The 14926-nt window shown below is 39.1% G+C and overlaps 1 protein-coding gene across 1 annotated transcript; it reads right to left on the bottom strand.

The window, feature by feature from the left end:
* Positions 1-8482: 8482 nt before the first annotated feature.
* On the bottom strand, positions 8483-13126 carry RpL18A (ribosomal protein L18A). Its single transcript, XM_027381624.2, has 4 exons — positions 12986-13126; positions 9114-9293; positions 8811-8987; positions 8483-8666 (listed from the first exon to the last, which is right to left on the bottom strand). The coding sequence occupies exons 1-4, from the start codon at positions 13001-13003 to the stop codon at positions 8505-8507; spliced, it is 537 nt and encodes a 178-aa protein (XP_027237425.2). The 5' UTR covers positions 13004-13126; the 3' UTR covers positions 8483-8504.
* Positions 13127-14926: the final 1800 nt, after the last annotated feature.

Consider the following 14926-nt stretch of genomic DNA (forward strand, 5'->3'; position numbering starts at 1 on the left):
CATGCAAAAGAACAACTATGAAATACGAAAAGTAAAAGCAAGAAAGTAATATGCTTAAAGTTGCCTCATTCATCTTTCCACTGAAGTCATTAGATTCAAATGAGGAAGAGAGATCATATATATCATAGGAAGAGAGAATGAAAGAAATTTGTTTAACTGCCAAAACCAATTAGCATTTATGAATAAAGTTTCCTCATTTTCAGATATAAGACCTACTGCAGTTTTGTGTATCCCGATTTATTCTGCATATTGCAAAGAGTCAGATATTCCATGCTTGTATCAATTATAAACTTAATAGAACAAAATGGTACTCGACAGTCAGTAAATAATTCTCAACGCTATACATATATTTTTCACATTCCCTCCCTCAAAATGTCCAGTAAAGTTCTTCAAATGCTGTTCTTTTTGCTACAATCATTATTCACCTTCACAGTGCCGCCACTTACCGGTTCAGAATATTTGTGCTTTACGTTACCAAAAGTTATTTCCTGAGATACGGTTTGGTTACAAGTAATGTGACTGGAAGGCTGGCTATTATTATTATATTATTATTATTATTATTATAGGCTATACTATAATCTTAGAAAAAAAAACGATAAGTCTGCCGAACTGTTTGATGCATTTGACATGGGAAACACAGATATCTGTATTATGGGAAGCTTGTTGTCATGCATAGAATTGTAGGAGCTGTGCTTAAGTAGACGCTGATATTCCACAGACATTCAAAAGTGAATTTTAAAAGAAAGTGCAAAGATACATGGAATATATACAGTGCATAGAAACTGGGGTATCATCTAACTTTCCCGATAAATGTACGATATTTGTCGGAACAGCGAAGCCAAAAATCGAGCAAAAGGCAATGCCCAAGACACTCGAGAAAACAAAATCAACTAAAGCATAAAGATGTATACGAATGTTCGTAAGTTGGACGTCATAATACTATTGATATAATAGAATCGTAACTAATGTGACGCGGTGACGACCATGTGCCGCAGTTAAAGAAGTAATGAAGATACTGTTAATGTCTCGGATTTCATATGAAATGGGTTATCTCGGGCTTTGCATACACTGAACTGTAAATTAGATATATATTAAATTTTATGTTGAATAGTTACCAAATAGTTACCGCACAGTACAAATTTCAAAGGAAGGGGGGTTAATTTAAAAAAGATCTTCTCTGATAGGTCACTTATCCTCAAATTCTAAGTAAAATTGCACTTTCGATATCAAAATGAGGACCCACCCCGTGTACGTCTTTAAACGGATTAAATTTTAATAAGTTAAATGAAGTAAGAATTCATTCAATTTCCATATGATTCTCATATATTCGCAAAAAAGCTTTTGATACTGAACTTTACCACTAGGGAATTGTTCCATTTCATTACTGTCATCGACACAGTGAAGAATTTTGACAAGTAATTTATTGCAAGAGGATTTACTAATATTTTTAGAAGGATCTGTAACAAATAATCTACTATGACTTTCCCTTAGTATATTCACAAATATTTGTTTTGTTAATATTCATTGAATATTAATCGGAAATATCAGATACTTCAAATTATAACTGGTATAAGTAGTTCGATGTTTAGTGATGTTTTCATTATATATGTACCCAAGATGTATTTGCTCTTTTCCAAACATTCTACATCGAATTCTCCAAATATGAGGGGAAATATCAGCTGTTTCTCTTCATATGAGGTCAAGCAAACCGTCATTTCAGGTGAAAAGCAAGATTCAATCTAACCATGCTCGACAAATTAATATGAACAGAAATGCGAGAAAACTAATTACAATGTGCTGCTGAACAAGTACTATATATAGCACTGGATTTTACATGTTGTTCAAAGGAAGGCTGTTGAAATTAGGCAAGTGATAATGACGCTTGGCATCCTGGTGCTTGCATCTTCGTAATTTTTTAATGACACATGAAAGTGCAATAGTATCCTATAACAAAGCTGTCAACAATTTTGAATGAACTTGCCTTTTCTTCAAAACACGACACTATGATGTGAGATAAGAGAAAAGAGGTAGGTACACGACTCTGAAACTGGCGACGTGTTTTTGGTTTACACAAGGTTCTCGCAAGCTCAATGACCGTTGTAGGTCTAACGGAAGCCTTGTCCAGACTGATGCTTATGACGGAATGCTGCATGTCCCGTGTTGTGTCGACGGGCTTGATGCTTGTTGAAAGACAGGGCAACCAACATGAAACGGCGCCAACGGGAGCCCACAAGACGGCGACATTAGCTGGAGGAAGACCGCGTGATCCACCACCATACCACAGGAAGGCGGATAGGATTTTTCGTCTGGGTTTCCTCTCGGAATCTCCCTCCACATCCCGTTCAGCGGAGGTGTGGAATAATATATGTAATAGGACTTAAGACGTTAGTGTAGCTTCTGCTGGTGAGTGTTGCAGTGAGTCGAGCCACTCTTAACGACTGTTAATAAATTTGCAGCGTTGGGAGTTGTTGATTTCTTGATTTTTGGGGGAGTTTTCCTCTCCATGTTTTCGGTAAAAACTTCGATAGATTAAGAATAACAAGAGGTCTGTGTAAAACACTAATTCAACATTCCAAATACTGTTAATGCATAGGTAAACGTTTAAAAATTGAGAGCTGACAGTAGATGAAGCTACCACAGATTACTTAATACATGTCTTACATCTAAATGACAAACATTGAATGATTATTTGTGGCACATAGATTGAGGTCTAGTTGAGTTCGTCCATGTTGAGTTAGAGGTGATTTCATTAAATAAAAGCGATATCATCTGAAGCAAATATTGTCGTTTACTTGATCTTTCAATATGATAAAATGCCTAGGAAACTGAAATATCTTTCGCTTTCCAGTTATACATTCCTTCTTCATGATTTCCCATTTTCTTTCAGATCACCTAGCCCTTTAGTAATAAAATTTGGTTGAGGGGATTCTAAAGTTCACGAAAAAAATATGCTTGCAGTCTGGCAACGAGTTCGATTGTTATGAAGAATTCAGTGAAAAAATGTTATTATCCGTTCACAGAGAGCCACAAATTTATATGTAAAAAAATTGTGGTAGGACAGTTGCAAGCATGAAGATACAAGGCGGTTTAATTCTATAGTTTTTTTTTTTTTTTTACGTAAAACGTTTGTTTAAAAAACTCAAATGATATATGTGGTGATAGGGCCTATCAATAATTTATGTGATGTAAAGGGACTATCTTGCATGTGTGGGAAGGGCTCATCAATCAATCAACTGGAGTAACGCTCAGGGGCGCATAGCTGCATCCACTCTTCGTTTCCCTATGAGGGTCCCTCATGTCGAGCTGCTAGCCAAGGCCTCGGCTCATCTCTACCGCCTCACGACAGATCTGATTAATCTGCCTGAGCCACGGCTTCCTAGGCCTCCTCCAACCGAAGTTGTTTCGAACAGAGGCCACCCGGTGAGCAGGATCGTCCTGAGGGAAGCGAGTTACATGATCGTATAGAGTTAGTGGTCCCGGAATCGGGTAACAAGTCGTGTGCCAGTCTCCAACCGTTGGTTGGATATTTGGTCCTGGCAACTGTATCCCATGATCAGGCTCAAGGACCAAGACTCCAAGCCACTGCATAGCGTCCAGGTATAATTTCTATAGAGTAAAATTGGTAACGGCATCTCCAAATATTTTTAAATGGTGATGTTCACGAAGTTTATGTTATTCCTGACACTTTTGTCTAAAACATCTCAAATGCCGAATAAAAGGAAAAATATATCACTTTAGTCACGTGGGAGACCAAAAAAAGTGCCCATATGTTCAATGATTTAGAACCTGACTATTGTACATTTTCAGATAGTATGTACAATCCTCTGGTTTCTGGATCATTTGACATAGCACCAGGTGGATTATACAGCCCCCAGCATACGGTTTATACACTTGTGAAAATGCTGAAAATTGTGAACCACCCTTGAAACATTACCCATGTGGAGGTGAGGTCCTATAAAAATAAACGATTTTTAAGAATTGCATCTAACACATTTCCCCTTATCTTGTGTAATAAGAATGCGCATTTGCTGTATTTGATTTTACTCTCATTTAATTCTGGCGTAAATTGAAGTGTTAGGTTTTTCTAAAGGAAATTTAAGAAGCAAAAGCTATCATTGTATTACGCTTTACGCAGTTTTTCTTCATTCTTCATAAGCAACGAAAAATGAACTGATGAATAAACAAAGATTTTTCATTTTTATTGGAACGTCCTCTCCGTTTGGGTATGCCGTAAGCAATCTCAGTGGTTAATGGTTAATGGTTAAAAAGCAAACTAAATGTGATAGACATCTAAGGTCATATAGCAATATATAGGAAAGTATATTAAACGAGGGGTGAAGGGTGATGATTGCTATGCGTCAACATAAGTGTTTCACGTGTGTCCAGGAGGGAGTGGAAATAATAGAGGGGACGGAGGGAGGGAGAATGTACGTGTAGTTGGAGTTGAGGGGGGTGGGTTGTGTTAGGAGGGAATAAGAGGAATGGGTTCAGGGGGAATATGAGTAGGAGGATTGATATCGGTAGTATCAGGAGGAATGGTTAATGGTTAAGATAAATGTGCTAGACATCTAAGGTCATATAGCACAGTATCAGGAGGATGGATATCGGCAGTAGGCGGAATTGAGGGGGTTAGGTTGTGTTGAGAGGGAGTAGGAGGAAGGGGTGTAGGGAGAATATGAGTAAGAGGGGGATGGATTTCAGGAGGATGGATATCGGTGGTGGACGGAATTGATGGGGTTAGGTTGTGTTGAGAGGGAGTAGGGGGAATATGAGCAGGAGGGGGATGGATATCGGCAGTCACTTCGAGCGTGAAGGGAGCATGAGGTGTCTAAAGCATATAGCTTTGAATGTTCCATAGTTTCTGCAGTGGAGTTGGTTGGAGAGTTTTGAGACAAAAGTTGTTGTGGGGGGGGGGGGGGAGACTGGTGTCTTAGGAATAAAGGCAAAGGTAGCTGGAGGTGAGTGTGCAGTAGGGGAGGAGGGGTAGAACGTTGTCTGTCTGTTGCGGGTAGTGAGGGAAGGGAGAGGGGACGGTGTTGGGGCTGTAGTTGAGATTGGAGTGTCTGGATTTAGAGAAGCAAAAGACTGGAGGAGCTTGAATGTAGAAGTGGTAGTGGGGAAGTAAGTAGGTATAGTGGAGAGTGTAGGAACATCTTGAGGTGGAGGGGGCAGAGCGAGCGACATTACTAGAGTAGGGAGTATAAGAGAAACCTTGTCGGCGTGCTTCATGTCTGGCTTCACACAGAGTGAGACCATTTTTGTATCTGAGAGTTGCTACCTTAGACTCAAGATTGTAAGTGGGACAGCCTCTATAAAATACATTATGAGGGCCGCCGCACAAACACGAACATGTGCGTGTTTGTGCAGGGCAGTTTGATCAGTTATAACCGGGTTGGGCACAATTGGGGCATTGGTCTGTGGAACGGCAGTGTTTGGCAGGATGTCCAAAGCGCCACTAATTTTGACATTTACGGGGAGGAGGTTGGTATGGTCGAACAGGGAGGGATTATCCACCTATGTAGATACGAAAGGTAAAGTCATGTGTACTGAAAGTAATTTTAGCAATGTTGGTGGGTTTCTTTCGATGACCTCTAGGAGGAATGGAATAGCAATGTACTGATTTCACGTCTTGGTCTTTAAGGTAGCCGAGTAAGTCTTCTCCACAATCTGACCAATCTTTGGTATCGACTGGGCAGTTTGCTGGGGAGATAGAGACAGTTCCGGTACAAGTAGTAAGAGTTGGATGTGGTTCTGCAGGAATGGGGTTGCCAGAGAAATCAGTTAGTTTTGATAACGCTAAAGCATCAATTTCTGATGTAAATGTAACGAGACGGGAACGATCGGGTCGGGTACGGAAGGGGAAGCCCACTTGCTCTTGGAGACAATGTTGAAAGGTATGGCCTGAATAAGGAGCTGTAGGGGGGATCGCGAAAAATCGGTCCCACTTGGCTCGGCTAAATAGAGTATTTAAGATATGAGCCCTTCATCCTTTCAGCACGGCTCTTACACCTTAGGAAGTAGATAGTAGAAGGGATTGGAGAAGGGACGGAAACGAAAGAGCTGGATGGAGAAAAGACCGTGCAAAATTAGTCGAGTCGAGGGCTGAGGCCCTAGGCAAGGGAGATCCCTGCATTGGATTTCAGTCTCCGTCTCCTAAGCCCCCCTCGGCAGCAACGGGCTAGAGACTGGGGGGGAGGCAATCTCAGGAAAACATATATTTCATTTGACAAGAAAATCTGTTAGTCATATGCTTTGATATAAACTACATCTATTTTTCTCACCAATGGGATGGTTTCCGTAAAAATATTTCTTGTACCTTCTATCAAACTCAAAATAATTGACATACCATACCATCGTAAAATAAACTTTTAGACTGTGTATGTATGTATGTATGTATGTATAGTGTATGCAGGACCGCCGACAGAGGGGGGGGGGGGTAGCCGGGGCCGTAAAAAATTACAGTAGTCGCTAATTTGAGCCCAAGATCGACTAACTCTGCATATTTATAGAGTATAATTATACTAAGACAACGTTACAGCAGTTAACGTTTATAACATTTTGCTATAATCGATAAAATAAAAATAAGGAAGTGGTTCAAAAAATGTCCTCTATCTTCTGCCAAACTAGCGATATTTTTGATGTTAGGTAATATTAGTAGTAACATTCTTGATTGTATGTTCGCGTAACATACAATTTAAATTAACAAAAGTTTAAGGAAAAATGGGCGTCTCCTATTTGAAAAAAGCGTTTCCCACCTAAAAAGGATGTGGCCCTGTCCTTTGGAAATAAGGATAAATAGTAGTAATAAGGGAGGAGGGGTAGAAAAGGATGACTGTGCAGATGGAGTGGTTGATGTTGCTTAATTTTTAATAGTCACAAAGCAAAATGTGTTAGAAATCAAATGTCATAGCACTATAGAAAGGTGTAATAGTGAAAAGAGTAAAGAAAGGTGATTAGTTGGTTAATAAATGTGTTACACGTCCAAAGTCGTACAGCAGTTCTGTTCAGAGTAAAGGGGCTGTAGTAGAGACCATAAAAAATGATACCATTTGGCTTGGCTACAGACAGCGCTCAAAAGGATTGTAAACGAGAGGATAGTAGAAGGAATGTGGAATAGTAGTGTTGAGTGAAGTAGTATTGCGGACAGTAAGCACTGAGGGGGTAGTAGCAGTTCACAGTCTTGGTGAAATGAGCCTGGGGTCAGAGAACCGGGGGGATTAAATTCCGTGGAGGCTAATTGATAAAGGGACAAGTCTCAGTGCTCAAAATAAATGTAGAAAAATCTTAATTACTAGAGCCTGGAGTATGTTAAGGGGAGAAATAAACCACCTCTAAGGAGTATGAGCTAGACAACTAAACAGAGGAATACCATGCCCGTGGCTCCCCTAGTCAATACTGGGGTTGGAAAAAAGGCCTGACGATGCCAGTAGCATTAAGATTTTTTTTGTTTTAACATATTAGATTTGTGCTTAAAGAAAAAATACAAATATGGTGCAATGAAGTAGCTCAATAAAAGGCATTAATGGAAGCCACACAATACTATGAGTAAGATTTCAGAAAAAAAATAAGAATGGGTGCAAGATTTATCTTGCTGACAGAGCTGGAGCTATATATAATTAAAATTACTTGAGAAAGTTTAACAGCAGAAGCTTGAGCCACCTGGCATCCCGCCTGGCGATTTCGCTCATCGGTCGCCCGGGCACTTTCACGGTTTGCCCGTCGAATGTACCCAGTAACTGGGAGGCCTGCTTACCAGGCTCGCTCATCTGCACAGGCCTTAAATAAGGGTGATACCCAGCATTGGGCCTCCGTCTCCGTCTGAAGGTTGAGAAATGATTCGGAATGAATTAAGGTGATAAGCACTGAGGCCGTGGACATGGTCAGGAAACCAGAGGTTAACTTTAGGTTGGCTAGTTGATAAAGGGGCTTTCCTCAAGTACAGCACAGCTCTTATACCTTTGGGAACATCAAATAACCTAAATGAAAAGTCATTAGCGACAAGGTTTTGAGCCTGGTTACTTTTACAGTAAAACCCTGCCGCGATGCAAAACTCTAAAATGAAGCTCAATTTCTCTGTTTTAATGTGTTGATACAAAGGCGTGTTTATGAACCTTCCCATTCGAAAAGTTCTAAAACATTGTTTTAGATTTTACATTTAAAACTGTAACTAACATTTGAATTATTTGTACAAATTTTGAAAATTATCTTAAACCCTGAAAATGTGGAGTATCGACCTTTACGTACCACATAACATTTGCAACCTTTTCCTTGCACAAAAACTTGGTTTGATTTAATGACATGTCCTGTCAACTATTTTTCCATATTGATTTTCTCTACCACAGAAACTTTGCTCACTTTAGTTACAGCCTTGCATATATTGCTAAATATGCCTTTACTTAATTGTCACATTCAACAACCAATTTAAGTTTCACACCACAATTGCACAAACCCTGCCTACTTTGGTATCAGTAAAACAACCTAATTCACCCGACCATTTATTATATTTAATAAGTTGGAATCATGGGGATCTTGGGTGTAATACGGTCCATCTTCATGTTCTTCCTCTTGGAATGGGGAAGGAAGGGGAACTTGATCTTGGAGTTATGGTACTGAACAATGGCTGGTCTGCGGCACTTGTTGCTTGCCACCCTTTCCACACGCATAATCTAAGGGAATAAATAATCTTTTAGTCCCAAATAATGCAAATTCCCTAATAAACTGCACAGCATGGAATTCTTCACAACAGAACTAAAATGTTACAAAGTGTGTGCATATACAATCACAGTAATCTTCAAAATGCACATACACACCTGCACAGAGTGGGCACGAGCACGATGACGGGAACCCATGTCACGGTAGCACTGGGTAACAGCGCCAGATACTGTCAGATCCCGGTATTCCCTGTACATGTTGTGGGTTCCAGAACGGGAGTCATAACGAAGCCAGATGCCAAAGTTCTTGATGACATTGGGCTTGCGTTCAGTGACCTGGGAAAAATTTTAATACTTAACTCATACATACAACATTAGTTTTCAATAAAGATTGAAACCAGTTTTATAAAGTGCTTTGTATTTACAACCTTACGCTTTCATGGTTATATATGCCAAACTCACCTGTGTGATTGATACAATCTCACCGCTGGCCTTCTTCATCTTCTTAAGCTTGGAGAGGAAGTACCAGAAACGGGACTTGGCAGTTACAACATCCGGAGCAAAGATTCGCATCTTGTACAGCTGGGGATTGGGGACGAGCTCCGATGGGAGCTTGCGCCCAATCACGCTATACTCCTTCAACTGCAAAGAAAAAAAATCTTTAATAATATATGAACAAGCAATTCTTCATAATATCCTAAATACTATTAAACTGTTTATAGATGACAAACCAACTTGATTCCTAAAATGTTATTGAACATTATTATTAAAAAAAAAAAAAGGAAAAGAGCAAACTAACTACATGATATAAGGCACATTCGTCTTTTGCAAGAACCTAGTTATGAAATTAAGCAGCTATGAGAATCTTGAATCACTTTGGTGTTAAGATTCTTTTAAGTGCCGTATATTGTGTCGTTAGTTTACTCTCTTCCATTTCCAGTTGTGTTTTCTAGATCAGCAATTACAATGGCATGTTTCTGCAGGGGATCCATCTGGCACCATTTAAAGAAATTTTATTTGTTAATCATTGGGATCATGGAATGGTTATCAACTGCATTGGCATGGATAAAACAACTAGCGTAGATTGGACGTTTTTGTTCAGAAGTAACAATATTGGTTGCAAAATCAAAATTCTCTGGGAGGTGCAGGTGTAATTGTTGAGATCAACTAGACGCCACTCGAGCACCAGAAGTACAATAGAGGGAGGAAGTCAAGTGTAGGTCTTTGGGGGTACTGAGCGCGAGTCTAAAAAGAAATCCATGGTGCCGTAGGCAGTGATCGCAGTGCTGACACGCTCATACCCCTGATAAAACAACACAAATGGGATCGATATTTGTAGTGACGGATGGGCTGCCTACTGTAATCTAAAAGATCTTGGATACAACCGCCTCATCATTAATTATTCAGAGAACTTTGTAGACCCTTACTTTCCACATATTCACATAATATGGAAAGATTATGGAGAACTATGAAGGAGTGGGTGAGAAGGCTGGGTATTTGAGCAGAGATTGTACCCCAGTATATATCACACTTTCTATTTAAAAAATCTACTGATACCCCACTACATGATATTTTTCTTGAGGCAGCACGGTTACCTCTTCTGAGAGCGTGTGAGGGATAAGGCAAGATTTAAGAAAACCTTTAACGGTGGTAACATTTGTAAACACTTAACACAATTTACAAATAAGGAAATATCTATTGGATATCTGTACTATATATTTTCGTTAACACAATGACTATGGATATCCAACCGTTAAATATTACCGCGCAATGCATAAAGCATTGTACATTAAATGATAAATATAATAGTTACAAGAAAAATATAGAAACATGTATATCTTATAATGGCTAGTTATGGACAAATTGGCAGCTTTCATGATACAAAAAAGTTAGCCAATGAATATATCAGAAAATGACATCACTTTCTCCTCAACAATCAAAACCCATTTCTTCTGAAATCTTTGCACTTGGCCACAAACTACATTCAGTGTGTCTGTCCACTGTGTGACGTCGTCTACATGTAAAATATTGATATATAGAAAGCCGGCACACAGTTATGGAAATCACAGATATCTAACGGAATACTAACAAATCGAGGACATATGGCGGTCAAGTATAATAACAGAGCTGCAACAACAGAACGTTAGTCCGTTTTAAACTGGTTTTAACGAGAACTGGGAGATTACACATATTGCATGGAATATAAATATATTAATAAAATGCGTGTAACAAGTCTTCTAGCCTAATATTACAATAACTGCTGTATTAGTGAAAATCATTAACGGTTTGACATAAGTACAATTCCACCTTGTATATTATGGGAAGTAAAACTAAATCACTTATTTCTTGACTTTATTTGCTATTAAGGTTTGTAAACTCATCTGCATGGATCATGTAAACATTAACGATGGCTTGAAACAGAACAAATGTCACTAGCGGGACTTCGGGTTTCACCTTTTTGTTTTGTGCTAATATTTGTAAACGGGAACTTAATAATATCCCATTATTGCTTGAGCAACAATTAACTTAATTTTCTTAGGTAATTTTCTATATTACCTTCGCCTCCCCGATATCGACGAATTTGGTATCCTTGGATTCCTCTCACTGTCCACATTGCAAATAAATGGTTTTTATTGCGTGGAAACCCCCAAAGTTGGTCCCGATAGCAGGGGAGGGCATTAAAGGTTCCAGGGAAAATGCGGGGTTAAATAACACAATATAACCCAAAGTGAAAATAACCATGGTTATTCACATGACTTTCCATTGCAGGGGGCTGCCGCCCCCCAACCCCCGCCGAGGAAACAAAACCACCACGTATTCACGGCAGGCTAGAGCGTTACACAGTTATTGGCGATCTCGGAGCAGCGGACGTATTACATTTACCTTGTAACATTCCCACTGAATCAGCATACTGACCTTGACATAGTCAACATTGTATACAGATACGATAGTATAATCAGGATGAACAAGGTATACCATGAACAGAAGAGCGGCGGTGACCCGCCCTCGTTGGGTCGACTGGTTTTGCGCCTTTATTAATGCATCTAGTTCGTGTGCGCTCTATCCTGCCGTGAGTATGTGGGGGATATTTTGTGCGCTCGGCGGGGGTTGGGGGCGGCAGCCCCCCTCAGGGAGAGTCTCAGGGGGCATAGCCCCCTACTGTGGAAAGTCATGTGAATAACCATGGTTATTTTTGCTGTGGGTTATATTAGGGTAATTTTCTATATTACACCTGCCGCTCCGACATTGTCGCCCCCTGCTATCGGAGCCAAGTTTGCCGCTAACGGGGGGTTTTCACGCATTAAAACCTGCATATTTGGATTGTAAAGATTGAGAGGAATCCAACGATACCAAAATCGTTGATATCAGAGGCGAAGGTAATATAGAAAATTACCCGCATTTGTATTGTGCGGCAATCATGCTAAAAATAAACCCAGATTCAACCTCAATTGCAGACCGTACTTGCATAGGTGAAACATGTTTCTTTCCCATAGTTTCAACAAAAACAATTTAATTTTTTTTTTTGTTGACTTGTTTTGCTGCGTACATCATTCATTCTAACCAGAAATACAGTGCGAAACCTTGGCTTATACGCCTAAACAACCTTGACGTCGGGAAGTACAAGAATGGAAAAACACTACCATGTTGATACTATGGTAGAAAAACCCACAATGCACAACCTAGCATAAATAACAGTAATATAAAAAAAATGTAGCACGCATAGACTAGTTTGTTAAATTAATACTTCACGGAATTATAAACAAGTTCTTGTAGGTTACGGATACCCAAAGTTTTCGAGTGCCAATCTGGGAGACATTTTCAACTAGGTTTTATTTTTCTTTATTATTTTTCATTTCGTCAAAAGAGCACACTCATACTTAACGATTACAGCACTTTGCTACTATAGTGCACATCACCTAAAACGTGTAAATTTAAAATGAAACGGATGGGTTCGACATCCACAGCGGCAATTCTCACATTTACCGAATCAACATCATAATTTTCATCAGTAAATATCCAATTGTCCAATTATCATCCATCCTTATCTTTCGAATACGATGGAGGCTTGTTGTTTCCAATTGTATATCCGCACACTAATGGCAGCATAACCAGCTTCATATAATCCACGGTATCAAATATTAAAACACTTCCGAACACGTTATTCAGAATACCACCAAACACTCAACTTTCCTTTTCAAAACATTTTTGATCTTATATTTCACAAATCCCTACTGAATCACTACACATACGCATTGTATTCCATTCTTCCGTCGTCAGAGCGACTCAAAATCACTTGAGAAGAATATAATCGCCGTCAACATCGAAAAACATACCGTGCCTGACGCCTTCATGTTTACGGTGTGGCGGCGAAGAGAGATGAGGAACGTCTTGCTGTCTGAGCTCGACGACGTGAATCCAGGGGGCGAGAGAACAGTCTTGTAAAAGGTATAAACAATGACTTGATTTTGTTACTTTTTCAATATTTTAGCCCCATGAGTTAACTGATTTTTGATATGTATATCTTTTAGAAATTTGCATCTTTCATGTAGACTAGATTTTGCGTAATTATTGCGTAAAAACCTGATTTATTTGCGTGCATGTATTGCCGCTGAAACAGTGATTTTTCATATGATAAATTAATAGCATTGTTATAATCACGTATTGAATCAATGAATAAATAACGGAAACGAAATACATGTCAGGATGAAAGTAAATATCATGATAATTCAACTTTCCAATTACTGGAACTCTTACAAAGAAAACTTTCCTTCGTTCAAGGGAAACTATGATAGTTGAGAAATCTTTCGATAATGACATAGATGATAATTGTTCCTACACCACGGCAATACAATGTCTTGGGGAAATTTATTTTTGATATGGCCATTTATAAGATACAATAATTATGAAAAGTTAAAATTGATAACATTTGGTGTAGACAATCTTATGTTTAGATCAGAAGGGGGCAAATAGAGTTGCTTCGGGAAGCGCTGTACAAGCCTCACAAGCTGGTCTGTATAATTTAGAGAATTACAAGATTCATATTTTGACTGATGCGGGCCATCCTCACGTGCTAATAAAAATCTTTCTTTTTTCGCTCAAGCTATCGCGAATACTGTGTTGCAACTCCAAATATTCCTTTTTTATGTCTTCTCTTGTTAGATGCTGCTAACTCAAATCGTTTTCTACAGAATAATAGTCTGTCTGAATAATTTTCCATTCTTTTCCAAGATTGTCCCAACCAGATGAAGGACTTTCGATATATACTCCTTGCTGTAAACCATGGAAGAGCTGCACTTTGCTGTACACTATCCATCTTACTATGAAAACACTCATTTATCCTCATTTTTTTGTTACTCATTCCTTATATCTGGACGCAAGTATTGTTCAAAACACTCAGTCATCTTCATTTCCTTTTACTCATGCCTTATATCTGAACACAAGTATTGTTCAAAACACTCAGTCGTCTTCATTTCTTCTTGTTACTCATTCCTTATATCTGGACGCAAGTATTGTTCACAGCTCTATTACCCTCGACGAGTCCTTTTTATTATCTTTTCATAAACTTTTTTCATGTCATGTATCTTCCGTAATAGTTCCAAGACTTCGACATAATTCTTTAACCTAAGGTCTGGCATAGCACTCCGTTCCCAAGTTCTCGTAGGTCTTAATACTACATTCATTCATAGAATTACCTCTATAAGATCGCTCTTAATTTCGAGCGTATTTTTTAGTCATGACATTTTCGTTTGTCACTATGCAAGCTTGTATCTTTTTACAGAGATAACTTCAGATGCTATATGTATTTTAGATCCATCGCCGTGCAGATTTATGTCATCCGCCAGTTCAACTTATCACTTTCAGTGCAGGAATTAGACCTTATTTTCTAATCCGCAAATATACCTACTTCGTTATTCCACACAGAAAACTCCGCCATTTTTTTTTCTATCTCTCTCATTTTATCTCTTCATATTCTGGTACTTCTTCATTGGTCACACTTTACGGAAACAATTACCTGTCTGTATGTCTGTCTTGTCTATATGTCTGTGTGTATATCTGTTTATCTGTCTGTCTGTCTGTCTGTCTGTCTGTCTGTCTGTCTGTCTGTCTGTCTGTCTGTCTGTCTGTCTGTCTGTCTGTCTGTCTCTCTCTCTCTCTCTCTCTCTCTCCTCTCTCTCCTCTCTCTCTCCTCTCTCTCTCTCCTCTCTCTCTCTCCTCTCTCTCTCTCTCTCTCTCTCTCTCTCTCTCTCTCTCTCCTCTCTCTCTCTCCTCTCTCT

Source organism: Penaeus vannamei, chromosome 34 (genome assembly GCF_042767895.1).
Source record: "Penaeus vannamei isolate JL-2024 chromosome 34, ASM4276789v1, whole genome shotgun sequence".
Lineage (NCBI taxonomy): Eukaryota > Metazoa > Arthropoda > Malacostraca > Decapoda > Penaeidae > Penaeus > Penaeus vannamei.

What these genes read in the sequence shown, in the direction of transcription:
- RpL18A (XM_027381624.2), bottom strand. An exon ending in AGATTGTATCAATCACACAG is followed by an intron (nt 8,988 to 9,113) that starts GTGAGTTTGGCA and finishes AATTTTTCCCAG; the next exon opens with GTCACTGAACGCAAGCCCAA. An exon ending in CTCGTGCCCACTCTGTGCAG is followed by an intron (nt 8,667 to 8,810) that starts GTGTGTATGTGC and finishes TTATTCCCTTAG; the next exon opens with ATTATGCGTGTGGAAAGGGT.